At 44.0% G+C, this 18,603-nt stretch overlaps 1 protein-coding gene across 1 annotated transcript in view; it reads left to right on the top strand.

Moving 5' to 3' along the window:
- CACNA1C (calcium voltage-gated channel subunit alpha1 C) overlaps positions 1-18,603 on the top strand; it is a 1,395,795-nt gene that overhangs the window by 888,289 nt on the left and 488,903 nt on the right. The window contains exons 6-7 of the mRNA XM_069228081.1: positions 9,356-9,517; positions 15,452-15,648. Coding sequence (XP_069084182.1) covers positions 9,356-9,517; positions 15,452-15,648 — 359 coding nt within the window. The remainder of the gene's footprint in view (positions 1-9,355; positions 9,518-15,451; positions 15,649-18,603) is intronic.

Below are 18,603 nucleotides of genomic sequence, written 5' to 3'. Positions count from 1 at the left end.
TCAAGCATGTTTTGTCTTCAAGTCACTTGCAACTCATCCATTCTTTAATCCACCCTTTCCAGGTTTTCCTAAACATCTTTGCCACCTCTTGTAATGTAAACTACATTTGTCAATCTTTGCCCTGTTTTCGATTTTTATCAACTCCACCACATTGACACTTTATTCGAATCCCCAAATTGTGCTATGTTTAGACTTCTATTTCTTTATGCTACTGGCTGAAATAAACAAACACATGAAATTCACACACCCTTTTCGATGTCAGTTATATGCTTCAAGATGTAATTGGTATCACCTGGAATATTCTTTCCTTGGCAGATCACAGATTCCGAAAGACCCACCACATACGACCAAGTGATTGACTGGAACCAATCTTAGGCCATGTTAACAGGTTAGCTGACATTTCAACCAAGTGACAGTATATTTGATGTTAGGCTTCTCGTAGTCACTCTTCTATCGTTTATCCAGTGAATAATCCATATTTTGCTCGTATATACACCCACTGCATGCTATAATTGAAAATAAAAGTCAGTGTTGTAAAGTGAATATTTATCCTTGCATTCCATTCATATGGTCACCCCATTCTTTAAAAGCATCCTCCCCTCAGGTACCACCCTTCCAGGTTGCACAGCAGTGAGCAGTTTTCCTCCTACTACAACTTTGATCTGTTTCGCCTCCTCTCATTTCCTTGCACTTTTGTGTCTTTTGCGAAATTTGTGTCGTTATCCTTCAATGCTTCCACTTTCATCTTCATCACTTTGCTGCGCCTCTTTCAGAACATTATTGTTATGTTATGTTGAGAAGATTTCTTGGTGCTGATAAAAGGGAAGAAGCAAACAGTAAGGTGGGACTATGAATAAGCTTTACGAAATAAAGTTTTGAGTGCTTTTGTAAATCGGGCATGAGCAAAGATATTTCTTAACGCATGGGCAATGCAATCCAAAGAGTGGGAGCCAGTACCAAGACGAAGCACCTCCTACATGGACTCTGTGGCTTCTAGGAACAGTGGGTACAAGCTGCTGGGCTGAGGGAAAGGGTCTAATAAGAGCGTATTGGTCCAACCTGAAGGCAATGAGGCAAGGTACGGAACCGCAGACGGAATGATGAACTGCATAGTATTTTGAAAGAGATTTGAGCCTGTGTAGGGAACCGATGCAGAGATTTCAGGATAGGAGGCGTGCGACTGAGCCAGGGATTCAGGGTAACTAGGTTAGCAGCTTGTTTCTAACTAGCCTGCAGGCGGTAAATACGAGATGAGTCAATTGTAAAAAAAAAAAAAAAAAACACCATTACAATAATGGTGGGCCAAGGAAAACTCTTATTGCAAGAGAGTAGTCAATTTTTACCCCCAGGCTCCTCACTGATTGTGAGGGGATGGGGCACAATCCAAAGGCAGAAGACCAGAGTGGAGACTGCCAAATGTCGGGTTAACCTCCAGGTGCAGGATTCTCGGTCATTTCACGTTTAGTCATAACCAATGCTGCCCTGGATTTGAACAATGGAAGAACAAATAAGCAGGAAAAATAGTCTGAGATTAAGGGTGAAAAAGTGGCGACAGGATAGAACCTTGAGGAAGGCCGTAGATGAGTTTGTATGAAGATGGCAGAAAGGAGCAACAATCCTGCTGGTGCGATCCAGTAGGAAATAACAGAACCATTGGGATTCTGTCGCGCCGAGTTCTTTTATCCGAAGAGTAGTTGAACAGTGTCAAATGTAGGAAACAAATTTAAAAGAATCAGGGCATTGACACCGTTGATCTCAGCATAGAAAGGCAGATCATTTAGCAATAACTGGTTCAGTACCTCTGTTGGGTCAAAAGCCAGTTTCAGCGTTGTCCCAAGTACATAACTCCCACAAATGAGAGAAATGGCAGGTTCCAAATATTTCAAGATTCTTTGTGGTGGCCTTAAGAAAAGTAACAGGACAGTAGTATAGGGTCAAAAATGGGCCAAGAGGAGGTTGTTTCAAAAGCGGTAGGACCGCGGTAGCCTTGAAAGGCCCAGCCGCAGAGATGAGTTTGGAATATCTCAGAGAGCAGGAGATAGACTTCCTTTTAAAGAGGATACAGGTTTGGCCGGAATAGGGTCAGCAGGGGAGCCAGATGTACAGTAGTTAGGAAAAACATACAGTTTAGTTAGAGCAAGTGACTCACAATTGGTCCACTCAGGAGTTAATGGAATCATAAAATCAGGGGGGAGGGATTGATCTTAAATTCTTCCAAAAAAGTACCTTTTATAGCTGTAATTTGTGACATAAAATGTTAGCTAGTTGCTCACAAAAAGGATGAGAGACCATTGGATTCAGTACAATTTTAATCTGCCAGTTTATCAATAATTTTTTCACAGTTCTTCCTGGATTCTGGTCCTAAGGATTGTGGTTAAGTAATGTTGGCGGCGAGCATCTTTTAGAGCGTATTTATATTTTGAAAGAACTGTGTGTCTTATATTTTTACTGCTTTTTGGTTACTTAGTTGCGACACCAAATATGCTCCTCCCATTTTGCATCGCGCCTAAGCGTAGGAAGTGTGTCATTAAACCAAGTGGCGCAATTATGGATCCTCATGCTGGATGTATTTGCAATTGTCCCTAATCCTTTTAAGGCAGCAAATAAAAGGTGCCATTACATATTGCACTGATCTGCTCTAGAGATAACCAGACTAATAATACTGGGAGAGGAAATTGATCACTGAGCACAACAAATTCGAGGTGAAGTTGCAATAGACAAGCAGCATGCGTATCACAAGGCTTTGCCGCGTTGAAAACAACAAGACGTGGTCAGACTAAGCCAACGGAGAAATCAAGCAGAGGGAAATAAGGGCCATATGTAGGAAGCTCTTTGCACGTCGCAAACAGCGAATTTCGCTGTTTGCGACGTGCAAAAAGCACATCGCGATGCACAAACCCAATTTTGCGATTCGGTAACCTGGTTACTGAATCGCAAAACGGGTATGCGACTCGCAATTAGGAAGGGGTGTTCCCTTCCTAATTGCAACTCGCAGTGCAATGTAGGATTGTTTTGTGACCGCGAATGCGGTCGCAAACCAACCGCAGTTAGCACCCATTTCAAATGGGTGCTAACCCATTCGCAAAAGAGAAGGGGTCCCCATGGGACCCCTTCCCCATTGTGAATTTCAATGTAAACATTTTTTCAGAGCAGGCAGTGGTCCTAAGGACCACTGCCTGCTCTGAAAAAATTAAACGAAAACGTTTCATTTTTTGTTTTTGTAATGCATCTCGTTTTCCTTTAAGGAAAACGGGCTGCATTACAAAAAAAAACTGCTTTATTAAAAAGCAGTCACAGACATGGTAGTCTGCTGTCCGCAGCAGGCCACCATCCCTGTGAGGGCCGCCATTCGCAAGGGGGTCGCAAATTGCGACTCACCTCAGGATTATTCATGAGGTGGGCATTTGCGAGCCCCTTGCGAATTGCAGATGGTGTCAGGGATTTGCAAGTCGCAAATCGGAACCTACCTACATGTGGCCCTAAATTCTCCGGGAGCTATACATGAGCTCAATTATATGACCGGATATGTGATTGAGCGTTGTTAAAAATTTAAACAGCGAACAGGAGTATATTAGGCAAAAAACCTTTACGCACAACAGGGTCATCCTGTTTGTCAGAGTGGACATTTTAAATTTCCTACAGTAATGGGTGGTAATCGATAGCACTACAATGAAAAATAGCATCAGTGAAGTCTTAAATAGAAGATGATGCATTAACTAGAAGGCAAAAAATAAGCATAAAAATACTAGATGTGTTTGCTATTGCAGCAACATTACCAGCAAAAAACAAAGAGCCCTCCAAAAGAGGAGTGGGAACTACGGATACTGACTATAAGGCTTAAAGCAACAGGGCAACACCGCTGCCTCGTTTATCGCCAGGGCGGTCGGTATGGACCACGTGTAATTAGCGATGGTGGCTTCATTAACTGCAATGCTTGACCAGTCTTTAAGCCACGCCTCATTAACTCAAAAAAATCAAGATTGTTGTCTACAGTGAGTTCGCAAATTTCTTGGACATGCATAGCTCGAAAACTAACACTGAGCAGCAAAACTTTAAGCCTGAAAAAGGACCCACAAGAGTGAGGGATATAAAGCTTTGCCATACCAGTCCAGGAAACTTCTATCTTCAAGGTGGTGATGCAAGAGCTAATGACTGGAGACAAATAATCATAGTTCTAGCAGACAAAAAGGAGCTCGGCTCTAGAATATGCAGGGCCTACCTGAGATTTGTAAATGCTGAATTAGCGGAATTATAACAAGCCGCATGCCTGACCTCTGGTCTTGGCCTGTCGCGGACGGGCACAGATGGGTTTGTCTTTGGTGCACCTTCAGCGCAACACCAGGAGCTTGCTGGGTGGTTCCACTTCTAGCCCCTTAAAATAGGCTGCTGGGGTGTCCTTGCGCGTGATCAGTCAGCCTAGAACAACTAGACCACAAAGATAAGTTGTGTGCAGCCAGCTCAATATGATCACCGGGGACACTGGCCAGGCACCGGGTAAAACAAAATAAGACGAATTACTAAAAGGAAAGTGCACACACGTAGGGAACTTCACAGAAGAAAGTAGTTAAATAAACGAGCACAGTAATTAAAAACTAAGATAGAACCCTGTAAGTGGTGAACAGAAAAAATGGAGTGCAAAAAGTGCTGATATTATTATCTGATGAACTAAGGCATATTTAAAAAAGCTTTCACACCAATTAAGAGTACATCAGTACCTAAACAAAGTGGTCGAGCTCCCAGCCCATTAAGTAGGCTGCCGTGCTGTCTGTGCACATCCCCAGTCTGCCTAATGCACCAGGACCTCCAAGATTACATGCAATTTTCTAATGTAAACATAAATGCCCACATAAATGTTTCATGTAAAAAGGTTTTAAAAAGTACTTAGTACAGATACAGAATTGGCCCATGGGGGCAATAGTCCTGAGTAAGCCAAGTTAGAGAACCTGTAGGTACATGCATGGGACCTCTGTTTCTGTATTGATAGTGTGTGCATAGTGGTTTTCAGATCTTCCCATCACGATCATATTGATGTTTTCTTGTGTATGTATGTATTTAAAATCTTACTCTGAAAAGAATGATGGTATATGTTGTCTTCATGGCGAGAGCAAACATTTAAGTTGTGAGATGAGTTCACAGATGGCATTGTTTTCTTCAAGTATGCAAACAAGCCTGCCACTATTGTGAAGTCACTCCATGTCACAAGGGACCAATTCAGTCATTCCTGGCTTGTAGACTAATAAAATCCAAGCTGTAGAATGGCAGTGAAGCCTTCTGAACGAGAGGTTTACCATAAAGATTTATTTTTGAAGGCTGGAGCTTATTCTTCGGCCTCAAGCCTTTGCTGCGAGCAAAAGACACACATGGGAAAGACGGAGGAAGGGAAAAACGAAAAAGCGTCACAAAGGGAGAAAGCAGAAAGCTGCAAGAGTGAGCTGAAGGGGCAGGGAGTGGCTTTATATGGATTAAAGAGGCCCAAGATGGCTTCAGGATTACGCTTCCTCTGTATTCTATGTTCACACATTGAATTGCAGGAGCCGCGTGTTTAAGAGGAGGGCGTTGGGCACCGGCACCTTTTTATTTACAAATTAAGCACTGTGTAATTGACCAACCTTTCAACTAAAAAGAAAAAGGGCCATATGTATGAACACTTTTTCCCAAAGACACAGAATGAGTAAAAACCTTTTCTACATCTGGCCCAAAGTTCCTCCATTCATTCTGATTAGTTGATGGCAGCCAATGAGAATAGCAACGAGTAGCCCTGGCTCCCTGGATCACATTTTGCTGTCCAGTCAGGTGCATGCTGTCTGAACACAGGAGCTCCTGTGAGATCAGGCAAGGAATGTGTTTTCTCGAGTCCACCGCGAGGGCGGGTTTTAGCAGTTTTTAAAGGGAATTACGCTCTGCAAGCAAACTGCACAAATTGCTGGTTTAACTCTTTGAGATGTTTCGCCTGCTTATTGTGCTCGCTAACGCCTCATCCACCGGAAGTACAGCTTTGGCACTTTTCCTGACAAATCCAGGGATTAATTTATTTTGATTTTAAATGTTTCAAATCCTTTATATAGTGCACTAGGATACCATTGGTACTATGGCACTTAACAGTGAAACATCCTTCACAACATTCAATAATCAACAAACAACATTATTGATGAGCAGTTGTTTTATGGCCGCTATAATCCCTCGATTTTCTGTGGATTGCACCAGTGCTTGAAATGACAAACGGGAGTGCAGGTACCCTATACCAGAGTATCTTCTTGCTTCTGCGACGTGCCGGTACTCTCCAATTAAAAGTAATGCACCTCTGTTGAGAAGTACTGGTACTCTCCCACTCAAAATAAAAAGTGCATGCATTTAGGCCCATATTTATACTTTTTTGTGCAGCATTTGCATCATTTTTTGACGCAAAAGAGGCGCAAACTTACAACATACAATCCTATTTTATTCTAAAGTTTGTGCCGCTTTTACGTCAAAAAATGACACAAATGCAGCACAAAAAAAGTATAATTAAGGGCCTTAGTACCTGACAGTTCCGGTCCTTTTAAAGCATTGGTTTGCACTGGCATTCTTTTTAAAAGGCTCTTCATGATATGTGTCTAAGTGGTGGCTCCTCGCCTTATATCTACGCTCTCTGTGCTGTGAGAAGATATTTTAAGCGTAACAGTACGAAAAATCAACATTTCAGCAGTGTTTTTTTTTTTTAGTTTGCATTTCTTTCCTCGAGTAAGTTTTGTCTTATGCAGTATTCAAAAATGACCCCTCTTGCGCCTCAACCTCATTTGCTTTGCATGGTCTCTGCAGGTACTTATAGAAATGATGTCTGTGTGACGTCTTGTGTGCAGAGAGCACACGTATGTAAGTAGATTTACCCCTGTGAATAAAGTGCCCGTCGGGTATGTATTCGTCATGACATGTTTCACTAATGATGCAGCTCACTTACCCCAGAGTGATAAAGGAATGCTGTCTGTGTAATCTCATGTGTGCTGAGAGCACACATGTGTGAGTAGATTTATTGTGTGAATAAAGTGCCCGTCAGGTATGTTTTCATCATGACATGTTTCACTAGTGAGGCAGCTCACTTACCCCAGAGTGATAAAGGAATGCTGTCTGTGTAATGTCATGTGTGCAGAGAGCACACGTAAGTGACTAGATTTACCCCTGTGAATAAAGTGCCCGTCAGGCGTGTATTCATCATGACATGTTTCACTAATGAGGCAGCTCACTTACCCCAGGGTGATAAAGGAATGCTGTCTGTGTAATGTCATGTGTGCAGAGAGCACACGTATGTGAGTAGATTTACTGTGTGAATAAAGTGCCTGACAGGCGTGTATTCATCATGACATGTTTCACTAATGAGGCAGCTCACTTACCCCAGGGTGATAAAGTAATGCTGACTGTGTAATGTCATGTGTGCAGAAAGCACACGTGTGAGTAGATTTATTGTGTGAATAAAGTGCCAGTCAGGTATGTATTCATCATGACATGTTTCATTAATCAGGCAGCTCACTTACTCCAGAGTGATAAAGGAATGCTGCCTGTGTAATGTCATGTGTGCAGAGAGCACACATGTGAGTAGATCTATTGTGTGAATAAAGGGCACATCAGGTATGTGAAAGGAACGCTGTCTATGTAATGTCATTTGTGCAGAGAGCACACGTATGTGAGTAGATTAACTGTGTGAATAAAGTGCCCGTCAGGCGTGTATTCATCATGACATGTTTCACTAATGAGGCAGCTTACTTACCCCTGAGTGATAAAGGAATGCTGCCTGTGTAATGTCATGTGTGCAGAGAGCACATGTATGTGAATAGATTTACTGTTTGAATAAAGTGCCAGTCAGGTATGTATTCATCATGACATGTTTCATTATTCAGGCAGCTCACTAACTCCAGAGTGATAAAGGAATGCTGCCTGTGTAATGTCATGTGTGCAGAGAGCACACATGTGAGTAGATCTATTGTGTGAATAAAGGGCACGTCAGGTATGTGAAAGGAACGCTGTCTATGTAATGTAATTTGTGCAGAGAGCACACGCATGTGAGTAGATTAACTGTGTGAATAAAGTGCCCGTCAGGCGTGTATTCATCATGACATGTTTCATTAATGAGGCAGCTCACTTACTCCAGAGTGATAAAGGAATGCTGCCTGTGTAATGTCATGTGTGCAGAGAGCACATGTATGTGAGTAGATTTACTGTTTGAATAAAGTGCCAGTCAGGTATGTATTCATCATGATATGTTTCACTAATGAGGCAGCTCACTTACCCCAGAGTGATAAAGGAATGCTGCCTGTGTAATGTCATGTGTGCAGAGAGCACACATATGTGACTAGATTTACCCCTGTGAATAAAATGCCCGTCAGGTATGTGAAAGGAACGTGCGCAGAGAGCACACGTATGCGCGTAGATTTACCCCTGTGAATGAAGTGCCCGTCAGGCGTGTATTCATCATCACGTTTCACTAATGAGGCAGCTCACTTACCCCAGGGTGATGTTGTGTTAATCAGTCCATTGGCTCACGAGGACTGAGGCCCGCCGCCGCGGGGACATTCCTTCATGATAAATTGCTAAATTACCTGATTTTTCGTTGCACCCACGCGGGCTGCATTCTGTGGGCGATGAATGAGTAGATGGCTACCTCATTATTTTCAGTGTTTCTCTTTGGTAGTAACCGCTTCTGGCCACAAAGAATACTCTTTGAAAGTCTAATAAGAGTGATACTTCCCTCTTCTTTTGCCATGTGTAATATTAACCATTCCGCAGACCGCATTGATCATAGTCGCTAGTGTCGCGTATCAATCTTCTAATCGACCTCAGCAGTATGGAAGTCTGAGTTGGCCAGCCATGTCCTCATTCAGGCTGTCTTCGGGTTTGGTCACTTAGTGGACAAATGCATTCACTCCAGGGATCTGCGTTTCACCACCATAACTAAGGCTTGAAGCCCAGTGGGTCAACGCAGCATTTCATCCTTCACAGGTCAATAAAATGAGTACCATTAAGTTGGGTAACAATATCCTCAAATAACACGCGGAGACCTCCTGTGGGGCAAATATACACTCCACAAATACTTTTGTTATGTCTGTAATTTGTTTCATGTAGAGTAAATGATCTCATAAAACTACTGAGTTTGATTGGAAGTTTTTTTTTTCTTCAAAAAAGTGGTGCCACAATTTCCTACTTTTGATTTGTTAGTTTTGTTTTCTCCATAAAGTGTAAGCACTGAATGAGCGCTGATGTTATTGAATGGTGCATTGTGCCAAGCCCAGACACCGAAAAGTTGTGTGTGTTTCGCTGCCTCTCCACACCTGTAGTGTTTCCAGTTTTGTGATGCTGAGCTTGCCTTTCCTCTGCTTGCTTGCAGGTCTCCAGGTCGTTTTAAATTCCATTATCAAGGCCATGGTGCCCCTGTTGCACATTGCTCTGCTGGTGCTGTTCGTCATCATCATCTACGCCATCATCGGGCTGGAGCTCTTCATGGGCAAGATGCACAAGACCTGCTACTCTCTGCAGGAGGGATACCCAGGTATGTGCGCACGTGCACCAGGGCCCGCGCTGCAAGGGATGAGCCAGAGGAAGGTAGGAGGCATGGGGAAGGAATGGATGGGGAAAGGACAACCGTGAATAGATAGACATAGTGCTTAATTTGAACCGGTGGTTTCCGCTGTTCGGCACCGGCACTTAATTGTTAGTGCTTGCATTTAAGACAGTCTGCCACATTGTGGCGCTGTTTGTCTGATTTAGAGATGAGCACGTCAACAGTCGTTTATTAAATCAATATACTTTGAAATGACTAATACCTTCCTCCCAGGCCATTGCTATAGGTTGGGAGCCCGGATTGTCTGAATTGTCACACTTGCAGGAGTGTGATGGTTAGTAGCTGTGTTGGTACTGAGATTGGCAGCGCTGACAGCAGCAATGGGTGGTGCAAGCTGCATCGGCCTCCTGACCAGGGCTCTGTCACTTATTGTTTTACAAATTAAGCACTGTATAGACGAAGAGTGAGGAAAGCAAAAAGGGATAAACAGAACACCTATAACTTGTGCCAATGCCTTCCAGGAGGGCTGCCCAGGGGCCAGGTCTGGAACCAGATGATTCTAATTTGCAAATGAATTTCCTAGAAGGTAAAATCTCAAGTCATGTGTATTTATAAAGCGTACTCTGACCCGTAAGGGTATCCTGGCGCTGAGCACATGTGTGCCTAGCCCTGCCTATGCTAGATTGGTTAATTGAAAAGCCAGATCTTCAGCTTCTTGTGAAATGCAAGAACAGGGGAGGAGGATCTAGTGTGGAGTGGGAGGCTCCTCTGTGCTATAGGAGCGATGTAAGAGAACGCCAGTGCTCTGGATCTGGTCCTGTTTATATGTGGGATGTGTGCGAGTAGGAGTCCTGCACACCAAAGGCGTCTGGGTGGTTGGTACAAGGAGATGCAACTGTTCAGGTTAAGTGGGTCCTAGGTTGTGTAGTTCCTTGAATATGTGCTGGAGGAGTTTGAGATGAGCAAATTTGTGTATCAGGAGCAGGAGCTTCCAGAGGTGTGGTGTGATGTGAGTTCTGTGAGGGAGGTTGAGGATGAGTCTGGCCCACAAGTTCTGGATGGTTTGTAATATTCTTGTGAGTTGCTTGGGAATGCCAATGCTAAAGGTGTTATTGTAGTCCAGCTTGCTGATGACTAGGGAGTGAATTATGTTTTTTCTGGTGCTATATGTGAGCCATTTGAAGATACTCAGCATCTTCAGTGTGAGGAAGCAGGATGCAGTGATGGCGTTGACTTTTGCGGTCATGACCAATTTGATGTCAATTATGATTCCCAAGTTCCTGGTGTGGTTGCTGGTGTGGGTCCAACTTTGGCCAGCCACCAGTTGGGGTCCCATGGTGGGGTGTTCTTGCCGGACATCACTACTTCTATCTTGTATGTGTTGAGCTTGAGCCAGTTGGCTTTCATCCAGTTGATGGCTTGGGTCATGCAGGCAGCTGGGGGTCTTGTCCCAGAGGACAAGTGTTGGGCGTCTTGTTCCAGTTGGGCATCATTAGCATAGGAGATGATGTTGATGTCATGTGCGCAGGTGACGTTGGCCAGAGGTATCATGTATGTGTTCTAGAGGATGGAGCTGAGCGATAAACCTTGAGGTATTTCACAGGTATGTTTGTGGCCTTCCAAGGAGTAAGGTGCGGGACTGACAGCTTGTGTTCTATCCATTAAGAAGGATCAGATCCAGCGTGGAGTAGGTCTTTAGATGCCAATTTCATGCAGGCCCCTGATGAGGATGGAATGTGAGACTGTGTCAAATGCTGCAGAGAGGTCCAAGAGAATGAAGGCTGTTGTGTCTCCTCTCTCAAGGATCATACAGATGTTGTCTGTGGTGGCAATAAGTGATGTTTCTATACTATGGTTGGGCCTGAATGCAGACTGTGTAGTGTTGAGGAGCTGGTGGTAGCTGAGGTGGTCAGAAAGGTGTTGGCTGATTTGTTCTTCCAAGACGTTGGCCAGATACAGTAGGCGGGAGATGAATCTGAAATTGGACAGTCCGGCTGGGTCAACAGATGGTTTCTTAAGCATTGACATGATGGTAACATGTTTCCAGGTGTATGGGAATCTGGCTGAGTCAACAGAGCCATTGAGGATGGGTGTAAGTACTTCGCTGATCGGTAGGAGTTCTTTGGTGAAGGGGTGGTGGGGCAGAGGTCATATGAGTGCCCAGAGTGAATAGTCTTCATGGTAGCTGTTGGTTTGTCAGTCGTGATGTTGGGCAATGAAGTCAGAGTTTGTTCTTTGGCTGTGATGGGAAGTTGAGTTGTGATTGTAACCGGGTCTGGTTGCATAAAATATGCTGTATATGGAGGTGATTTTGTTACAGAAGAATTTCAAGAGCTTTCGAGGGGGATGGTGTTTCTGGAGGTGAGAAGAGGCACGGTGAAATCCTTGATGATGAAGATGAAAATTACCTTGCTGTTGTTTGTGCCAGCGACTATGTAGTCTAAAAGAGCTGTGCTCTTGATGTTCTGTATCTGCTGGTGGTAGCGTCAGGGTGGATTTGAAGAAGTCTTTATCATTGGTATCTTAACTTGTTCTCCATTTGTGCTCTTCTTGCTTGCAGTGGTGTTTTATCAGCCTCAGTACCTCTGTGTACTATCTGGCCTTTGGTTAGGCTCTTGCCATTGGAATGCGCTTGAGGGGAGCTAGACCATTGGCTCATGCAGGGATCCAGCTTTTGAATTTCTTGATGGCTTTCTGCAAGTTGGTGGTGTGCTCGGGCCAGTGTGCTGGGAAACTTGAAGCTTAGTCCTCTTCTGTTATGCTTTTCCAGCTGCAGCCAGCGGATCCTCTGATGATGGTATGCTGAAACTGATGACGTATTGGTCTTTTCAGGTCATAGTTACTGGCTTATCAACTATGATGCTACTCATTGAGGAGGAACTCTGATCCAGTAATTGTCCAATGGTACGGATAGCTTCGTTAACGTGCTATGGTGAGGCTGAGGTTTCAGAAGTTTTCTAGAAGGGTCGTAGGGTTAGGGTTAGTGTGATCTTTTAGGTAAAAGTTAAGGTCTTTGAGGAGGAGGAAGGGGCTGGCGTTGGTAATGAAGGGTGCAACAAAGCCTGTTATGTCACTGATAAAATTAGTGTGGGGACTTGGTGGTCTGCATACGAGGGTTACACCCAGGGAGTATTTGTTTCTGACTTGCATCTTGAATGTGAGGTGTCCTGTGGAGCTGGCAGGGGTGTCAGGTGTAGGTGGTGCAGCTGATGGTGTCTTTGAATATGATAGGGAAGGTAAAATCGATAGCCTGTCAGAGCAAGGAGATCCCAACCTAAAGATGTGAGTGAAGAAGGAAAGACTAACAATGAGAAGGCTGGAGGGGTGCAGAAATGCTACCTGTATACAATTACTTGTAAAGTGTTCCTATGCCTTTTTAGATGTGTTATGCTACAAAAAAAAATATGCATACAAAATAAATATTTGGGGGAAAGGACGTCATCCCACAAATAAAAATGAAAGGCCCTAAAAAGATCTAGTTTCATAAACTGTAGAATAATTAATAAACTGTGATAACTAGTAGAGTGCCGACTTCACTGTACTGCTGAAGCCTTCCAGGAAAGAATATACGATTCAGCAGATGAGATTTTAAAAACAGTCTAAGGCTGCTCCGATTTATGAGTGCTTTTGAGCAGTAGGCACTGGAGGCATAGCTTTGGGGGGGGGAAGGGTGTTACACCTCCCGAATAAATGTATTTTGTGATAAATAGTTGGGTGCAGGTGCTTTCAGTTGGGTATGGTGCAGTGTCTGTCGGATTTCACCAGGAATCTTTACAGACAACAATGCGTGCACTCTTCCACTCTCTTTCCAGTGCCTCTTAAGCCCCTCTTGTGCACCTCATAATGTATCTTAACATCCTTTGCCAGCGTGATTGCCGGGAAATCTGAAGCTAACTCCTCCCCCGTGAAGGCAGCTCACGCTTCATTCTTTGATATTCTTCATAAATATAATGTTTTATTTCTGACCCATCTTAAATTGAGGGGTGTCGATGTGGCTCTCCACATCCATATGTATAACAGTATTGCTATTTGCAGTCCTTATGTATAGCGCTAACGGCAACTTCCAAGCACTGTCCGTTGTTGCATTCCTTTCGGTTGTGTACTCTTAGTTTTGGGCGAGTAATCACTAGAATGCTCAGAAAAGTTATGACTGGTCACCAAACCTTATAAATCAAATAGAGCGCCATTGACGCACTAAGTACCGCTGACACGCATGACGACACGCGTCGCAGCAAGGAGGTCCCAGACGTAAAGACGTGTGTGAACGCCGAAAGACTAACAACGGGAAGGTTGAAAGGGTGCACGAGCGTTAACTATCTAGGGGAGGAGCCCCGCTAATTTATGGAGTAGCTTCTGCTCTAATGACCTATACATCACCTCTTTAACTCTGTGATATTAAACACCTTTTGTCAATCTATTAATCAATCAATCAGGGATTTGTAAAGCGCACTACTCACCCGTCAGGGTCTCAAGGCGCTGAGGAGGGGAAGGGCGAGAATGTGGAGAGGGGGAGGTGCTGCTGCTGCTCGAATAGCCAGGTCTTGTGAAGTTTCCTGAAGGTAAAGAGGTCTTTGGTCTGGCGCAGGTGGGTGGGAAGAGTGTTCCACATTTTGGCAGCAAGGTGCGAGAATGATCTACCGCTTGGGGTAGTTCTGCGGATGCGTGGGGCGGTTGCGAGGTCGGCGGAGTGGAGATGCGGGTCGGGGTGTAAAAGGAGAGTCGTCTGTTGAGGTATTCTGGTCCTTTGTTAATATAAGGCCGGAGCGTTTTTTTCTGCCAACTGCATCTTTCTACCCACAAGGTGCATTATTCACTAGAATGTGATGAGATCAGCAACTTTAGCTGAATGGAATCAGGTGTTTAGAGTTATCCTTTGTAATAAAAAAAAGTGTTGCACTCATCCTTTCTGTGGCAGACATGTACTTAACAATGCTTCTCTAGGGAAACTGCTGGCTTACACAGTAATAATGTTACTCATACTAAACAAAGCTTTATATACCACACACACAAAAAACTTCAGCTGTAAACATGGCATACAGTCAATATTTATTTCTGTTTTTTTAAAACCTGTGGTCAATTGATGGCTATGGTTTCCTATCACACTGTAATGTCTTCTCCTAGAGAGTTAGGTCAAAGTGTGTCACATAATTAGTGTTTTTAGGTCTTGTGAATGAGTGACGCCCCCTTCGCCCACTGCCGCATCTGTCAGTCCTTCCTCAGCTTTCCTCTGTCCTAACAGGAGATACTCAACATGTTCCTGCCCTAAGTGTAAAGGCAGCGGCGGCCACCGTAAATCTCAAGGGGAGGGGCGGGTGGAGACAGAGGCCTGTGTTGGGGGGGGGTGGGGGGATGGGCAGAATGAAAATAATAATTAAAATAAATAAACAAATTTACCTTAACGGATGCCGCCGTCTCCTGCCGCCTCGCTCGTCGCTCCTCTTCCCTCAATGTGGTGTCCCAGCATTCACTGGGACACCAGCACAGGCTCCCCAGCAATCCTGGCGCTGCTTTCCTGCTGAAGCTAGCATGAAAGCAGCACCATGATTGGTCTGCGCAGCTTAAATTGCTGCTCAGACACAACCCCGAGGCCTGTGCAGTTTCTCCAGTCCAGCTGTGTTGAGAAACCTAAGTGCGTATGTGCATTTGACTGGCCTGAGATTGCCGGCCAAACACATATGCACGCTTGAGTGCACTTTCTCTTCTTCCCCCTCACACCTTCCCCCTCCTGTGGCCCAGCCCCGCCAATCCCTGCACTACGGCTGCCTGAATGAACTATCGTTTTTATTTTTCTGCTGCTGGCTCAGCCAGGGGGGCGACACTTCTTCGCCATTGCAAAGGAGCCGCCCCGTGTAAAAGTGAAAGAAGCCTGTAGTGTGCTCTGTTCTCCTCTTTGACCTGCATCCTTTGGTTTTGTCCCCCCAGATGTCCCTGCAGAGGACGATCCCTCTCCTTGTGCCCTCGGGACCGGGCATGGGCGCCAGTGTCAGAACGGCACCACCTGCAGGGCGGGATGGGACGGGCCCAAGCATGGCATCACCAACTTCGACAACTTCGCCTTTGCCATGCTCACGGTATTCCAGTGCATCACCATGGAGGGCTGGACGGACGTGCTCTACTGGGTAAGTGTCTGTGATGCACGGGACGCCATCTTGAGAAGTGCCACTTCCATGCCAAGGAAGGTACCTCAAACAGTGAGATGTGTGCGTGAACTACGGGTGTCTGTGGCCGGACCTCCCCCCATGTGCAGACGAAAGCACGACTGCAGCAGCACTGCCTAGAAGGGAAAACAATGCCACTGTTTAAAATTAATCGTATTACCTTTTTCATTTTTTACAAATATGATTTTTTCCCCATTGGTTGATCTTTGGGTCCTGGTGGTGTGTTGGTGCAGATTGCTTAAAAGAAATAGCCCAGTAATGCATCAAATGATATTACTTTATAAGGTGACACTGAATGTTTTTTCAGAATTATGGTATAATGGGGAGATACGTAGGTTCCTATCTGCGTTTAGATTACTATGCTAATTAGTCCAATTTACATAAATGGTATGTAAATGCTTCAAATGTGGATACTCTGGCTCTGGGTCTCGTGGACCAACACTGTATATAGTGTAAGTGTGATATTTTGGAAGACTCGTGCAAGATGTTTTCAGAAAAATAGTTCACCAGGAGAATCTAGTGTGTGGCAAGTGACTGTATCAGGGGCTGCACTGGAGGAGATTTAATAAACATGGCCAGCAGTAGTGCCTCGTGCATGGATAATGCACTGTGTCAGGGGGTACCCGGAAGAGTCCTTCAAAGATGTAATATCAGTCACGTAGATCACTCACCATACTTGGCGTTTCGACCCTCCGTTAGCACTATTTTTTCATAATTGTCTTATTATTTTTCTCCTGTTTTTCATATTTGTTTCTACTTTAATGTGTTTCGAACTTTGTGTTGTGCCTCACATAAAAATGATTCATTTGGTACTGTTTATGGGTTTGTGCTTTTTCTATCAATAGTAGAGTTCCCTTTTAAGTGTCCTAAAATACTTTACTAATGTGATTGTGCGAATTGTTATTAAGTATCCACATATTGTCTGCTAGGAACCATTGATTTTGAAAAATACTGTATGGCCCAGGTTCTCACTGGGTAGGGCAGCTCTTGTTGTGGTTTACATGCCATGTTTTTCCAGGGGGATTCCTTATCGCCCACATAATGTTTCATTTACTTTTCTAACACATAGACGGTTTCATATTTCAACTGCAGGCTTATGTCCCTACACAAGCTTCTCCATTACTATAGTGGATGGATATTCTCCATACAGACATCACTTAGCTCCATATGTGTATATTTTTCATTTGAGTTTTTACACGTACGCGTCCTCCCTTGGCCTCTTAATTACATTGAATATTAAATTTTCTTATTGGCGCTAACATTCTAGGACACACGCATTTTGGTATTATTATCCTACATAGGAGTAGGGATGTGCTTTTGTGTGATTCAATATATTTAAAGGTACTTAAGCTTGAGTTTGATGTCATGAGTTCTTTTCACTTGCTTTTTCTTAAAGGCACAATTGATACCGATAGAATTCACATTAAAACTGAGGATCGCGGGCAGATATTTCATGCCATTGAGATTGGTCTTGGTGGACCATCTTCGATCATTATTCTTCACGGTATGACACGTTTTTTAAACTTGGCATGGACCAACTTGATCAGGCAATATAGTACATTTGTCCCATCCTCACCGTTCATTTAAATGGTTTTTAAATCTCGCCTTTGTGTACTGTTGCAGCCTTGGAAATGTAATTTCTGACGAAAGATGTGTCGGCTTCCTGTGATTTGTGATGGGTTCTCCATCAAGCTGTGTGGAAATTGATGAATGTTATGTAGACTTAAAATAAACATTTGGAACTTCTGACACTTTTTATGGCTTAATGAACTTGTTATATTTTGGACTACATATGAGTAGTGTGCTTCGGTATCATTTTTGAATTTTAGGCTCAAGGACGGCTGTTCTTGAGTCTTCATACACCCGGTGGTGGCTGCGTGTAAATACCATGTGAGCACCGAGTTCTACAACGGATGGCCTATGGATGCTTAACCCCTACAATTGATGTTTTGTGTTTGGATATGGATTTCTTATTCACAGCTATCACTTTATTGTTTTTACTTACTGAATAATTATTTAATTGGTGTTGTTTGTTGCATGCCAGTGGACTGGGAAACTAGCCCATCCCACCTCCCCTGAGTAAGACTTGGACTGATTTCTATAACTACCCTGAGAGAGTCAAGTGTTGCAAATGTGTAGTTGGGTCCCAGTAAATGGAAAGTTGCATACGCATTACTTAAGAAGGACCCTTATCATACCCAAGTAATAACCCACTTTCTCGCACAAACTATATGGCAAACACCTTGGAATATATAAAGGTACAAAACATAAGGGAATAAAGATTATTACTCTTTGTCTAACAAAGGCAAAGACTAATGACAATTGTTTTCCATCCTATAAGTATGAACCCAATCTTCATAGACGTCAGTTCACCAAAATGTCATGGTTAGCGGAATGCACCCTTTGACCCTCCCCCCCCCCATGATAACACAGGTCTGACCTCCTGTCCCATCCTTAGCCCAGACTAAATTCCTATTTGCTGCTCAGGATGTAGGGGAAAGCCGATGAGCTGAAGGAATTGAAAATAAAGAGGTTCCCTGTTGAATCTCTGCCCCTTCCTTCACTGCCCTTGAGACTGAGGGTGGCAAGGCCAGTCCTGGGATACCAAAGAACAAGTTAGATGTAGCGCTGGCTACCCCGGGCTACTAGCGCTGGCTACTCCTGGCTACACTCAGTAGATGTGAATGTAAACCTTAATGAGGGTGAATGGCTATTAACAACTGCAAATGCCTAAGCGTATATGGACAATAATCCTCTTAGCACCTGTACCCACTGGCTTTACCTCCCCCACACACAGAAGCTCACTGTGCCCCCGCTCCGTTTCCACAGTCAGCACTTTAACCCAGCATAGGAAGATTTGGAATTCAGGGCCCCAACAATAATTGATGACAGGGAAAGCAGCAACAGAGTGGACAC

The sequence above is a fragment of the Pleurodeles waltl genome, chromosome 4_1, assembly GCF_031143425.1.
Source record: "Pleurodeles waltl isolate 20211129_DDA chromosome 4_1, aPleWal1.hap1.20221129, whole genome shotgun sequence".
Lineage (NCBI taxonomy): Eukaryota > Metazoa > Chordata > Amphibia > Caudata > Salamandridae > Pleurodeles > Pleurodeles waltl.
Note: the sequence above shows the minus strand (reverse complement) of the source record. Positions and strands in the feature narration are given on the sequence as shown.